General features: G+C 49.3%; 1 protein-coding gene across 1 annotated transcript in view; it reads right to left on the minus strand.

Annotated features, from left to right (window-relative positions):
• GRIA3 (glutamate ionotropic receptor AMPA type subunit 3) overlaps positions 1–2,964 on the minus strand; it is a 141,919-nt gene extending 138,955 nt beyond the window's left edge. The window contains exons 1-2 of the mRNA XM_042825304.1: positions 2,874–2,964; positions 1,967–2,125 (exon numbers count right to left, since the gene is read on the minus strand). Of these exons, the coding sequence (XP_042681238.1) occupies positions 1,967–2,125; positions 2,874–2,964 (250 nt within the window). The remainder of the gene's footprint in view (positions 1–1,966; positions 2,126–2,873) is intronic.
• Positions 2,965–3,276: the final 312 nt, after the last annotated feature.

The raw sequence follows: 3,276 nt of genomic DNA on the forward strand, positions 1-3,276 counted from the left end.
TTCTTTCTTTCTTTCTTTCTTTCTTTCTTTCTTTCTTTCTTTCTTTCAATTTCAGCTACTGAGACCTATCAGCCTAGTGACTTCCATTCGCGGTACTATTTTCTTACCAACACTGTTACCAGATGGTTAACATAGCTATGGCCAAGGTCACCTTTTCATTCTGTTTCTTCTGCTTCATTTTTCACATCTTCTATTTTTAAATAGGTTACTGTAGGTTGGTATTCTCCGGTCTACGGTTCCTCCAGAGGTTTGAGTTTCCCAAATTTTACTACACTGGTAATATATGTGTTGGAATATGCAGGCCTGCTCTACAGAAAACCAGCTCATCCTGCTACAGCCAGCCCAGCTTTCACTAAGCAATGACAAAAATCATTAGATGTCACAGGACGAGAAGCACGCTGACTAAATTATACATGGGCTGTCTCTGAAGGCGCGTGTGGTTCACTGGTCATGGTGGGATCTGTGAAGAAGTGCTGGGAGAACTTTTAAAAAACAATTAATCACTAATCAGTCGAGCAGTTTAATGTATTTAGTTCAAATCCTTATAATTGATATTTAGGAAACTATGTGTGAGATACAGCCCTCTTGAAGGGATTACACTGATTAAGGATTAATAGTCAGATGTTTGTTGTAAGAGCTGTTGAGGCAGGATAGGATTAGTAAAATAAGATGCAAAGTACAGACACAATTTTATTTACCCTATTTTTTTCTACTTTACAAATATTTTAATTGGATATAATTAAACCCCCCCCCCCCCCCACTTTTAAAGGTCCTACTTCAAGGCCCTTTAAAAAGTGTAGTGCTGCATTAACATGAAGCAGTCACATGGGGGATACATTAGAGTGTCAACCCAAAAGTTACCCAAGAATTTCCTTGCGGTGTACTTCACAGCCACCACATTTCTTGGAAAATTCAAATACCGAGGAAGAATACTCAGGAAATGATAAGAACAATCCTAGCCCCAACAAACAAAACTGAAAAAGATCATTCAAACGTGAAATTGTTTTAAAACAGGAGATTTTCAGTACGCTGACATTTCAGTGCAGTATCTCACTGCAATGCCTCCTCTTTGAAAATGCAATATTGCGAGCGTACAAACAGGAATCTTGTTTGTAACACAAAGTTAGTACACTGCACTCAGAGGTCCTTTGGATCATGTGCTGAGTGCTGCAACTACCTTGCAAGGGGACTCCATTCATTTTCAAAAGCCTATGATAAAAACTGCATAAAACTGAATACAGACGCATCAGTAAAACACATATTCAGGAACCACTTCTGATAAAGGAATGCTTATTTAAATGCAGAACACGCACTGGTCTTTCAGAATGGGATTTGGCATTTTAACACATTTCCACCACTCAAAGTTCTATTTTGTTTCCTTTGTTAATAAAGGCTCAAATTATACAGATGCATTTCTCATGCAGAGCTGTTTCACATGATGCTAAGCATTCTGATTCCATCTCTCTCCCCTCAGCTCTAAAGACATTCATCACTTGACAGACTTCTCAGCTTTTAACAGGACTTCACTGTAAGGAAAGAAGCTAATATTTCAGGGCAGAGGAGGTATGTAAGCCCCTCTGCTTCTGTTTCTGAAGGTCATTTTTGATCAGCTGCTCCTGTTTTATTCCTACATAGTATTATTTGCAAACAGCCAGGCTGGAGCCTCAGCAGAGAAGAGATGCTACCTCAGTGGCAATCCACTGATCACAGCTGCACAGTGATGCTATATGCACAGCCTGGTTGTTTTTCTGGAAAATAAAACTAAAAACGAGGAAAGAAGTGGTGAGGGAACTTTCCCTAAGGTATTATTCAACCACATAATGCTGCAAATCCACGGAGCCTGATGGCAGCACTCACATTTGTTGCGCTGTATCACACGAAGGAGTACTCCAGGCTGCCAGGGGCAAAGGGAATGTAATAACAGATAACAAAGAAACGTATTTCTTAAAAGCACGTATTTACTTACAAGCATTTGTCACTGAAAAACTGTTGGAAGAATCCAAGTGATCTACGTGGTAGTTCAGATGGAAGGGCTTTTCGGTGGTGTTTTGGTTTGTGTTGTATAACTGCACAGCAAACCGAAACGCGCTGTGCTCCTGAACAGTGTTTCTCATGAAAAGTCCACCTAAGAGAGGAGAAAGCAGAAAAAAAAGAGAAGGAAGAAGGCATTTCAGAGCGGGTTGTTAGCGCAGGCAGCGGCAGTAAGTTACATTTGCATATCGCGCATCTCGGCGGGGAACGGACAGCACCAAGCTACGAGAGTGCAGTTGTGGCAGGGCGCGCACGGAACGCTGCTCCGAGTCCGAAGTTGGGCTGCGAGGCTCACGCACATCGCAGCCCGGTGCCCCGGAGCCACCCGGAGCTGCAGCACCGCGACGCGGCCACCGCCGATGCCCGCGGGGGACGGGGCGGCGCAGCCCGGGAGCGGCGGTGCGGACCTCCGGAGCTCCGCCGGAGGGTTGCGTGGCACGGGCAGGCGGGGTGCGGGGTGGGCGAGGCGCGGTGCGGACTGCCAGCCGTGCGGAAGCGGGGCTCGATGAGCGCGCACGGCTGAGCGCTCCCGTCAGGGAGGAAGGAAAAAAAAAAAAAAAAAAAAAAAAAAAAGGCAAGTTTCCTCGCACGCACGGCCCCGAGGCTCATTCGGCCGCAGGTTCGGGGCACGTCGCTGCGGATCCACGCCATTCAGCGCTCCGCGGCACGGGATGCGCTGCCTCAGGGCGCGATTCCGCAGGAGCACGGAGCAAACCCCGCGTCGCCGAGAGGCGGACGGAACGCATCGCGGCGACCGCCGTACACCGCTCCCGGCGGCGGGCGCGGACCTTTCCCCGTCTCCCCACGCTGCCCGGCGCCGCTCGGGGCGGCGGAGCGCTTACCGATGCTGATGGTGTTGGGGAATCCTGCCCGCGCCTCGCCCAGCAGCCCCGCCAGCAGCAGCAACACGGCCCGGCCCGCGCGCTGCCCCATTTTCTTCAGCCGCTGCGGTTCAGCCCTAACACCGAACCGGCGGCACGGGCATGGATGGGCGCGAGCGGAGGCGCGGAGCGGTGTCAATGGTGGAGGCGATGCTGGTGGAGGTAGTGAAAGGATGCTCCCCTCCTTGCTTCCCTTCTTCTTCTTCTTTTTTTTTTCTTTTTTTCTTTTTTTTTTTTTTTTCCTTTCCCTTCCTCAGCTCCCTCTCCTCCTGCCTTCACCCCAGCCGGGCAGGGCTCATTGGCTGTCAGGTTGCCTTTCTCCCCCGTCTCCGGCAGCCCCCCCCCCCCCCCCCCCCCCCCCCCC

The sequence above is a fragment of the Centrocercus urophasianus genome, unplaced genomic scaffold, assembly GCF_019232065.1.
Source record: "Centrocercus urophasianus isolate 14NV4802_14NV808 unplaced genomic scaffold, USGS_Curo_1.0 seq_24, whole genome shotgun sequence".
Classification (NCBI taxonomy): Eukaryota; Metazoa; Chordata; class Aves; order Galliformes; family Phasianidae; genus Centrocercus; species Centrocercus urophasianus.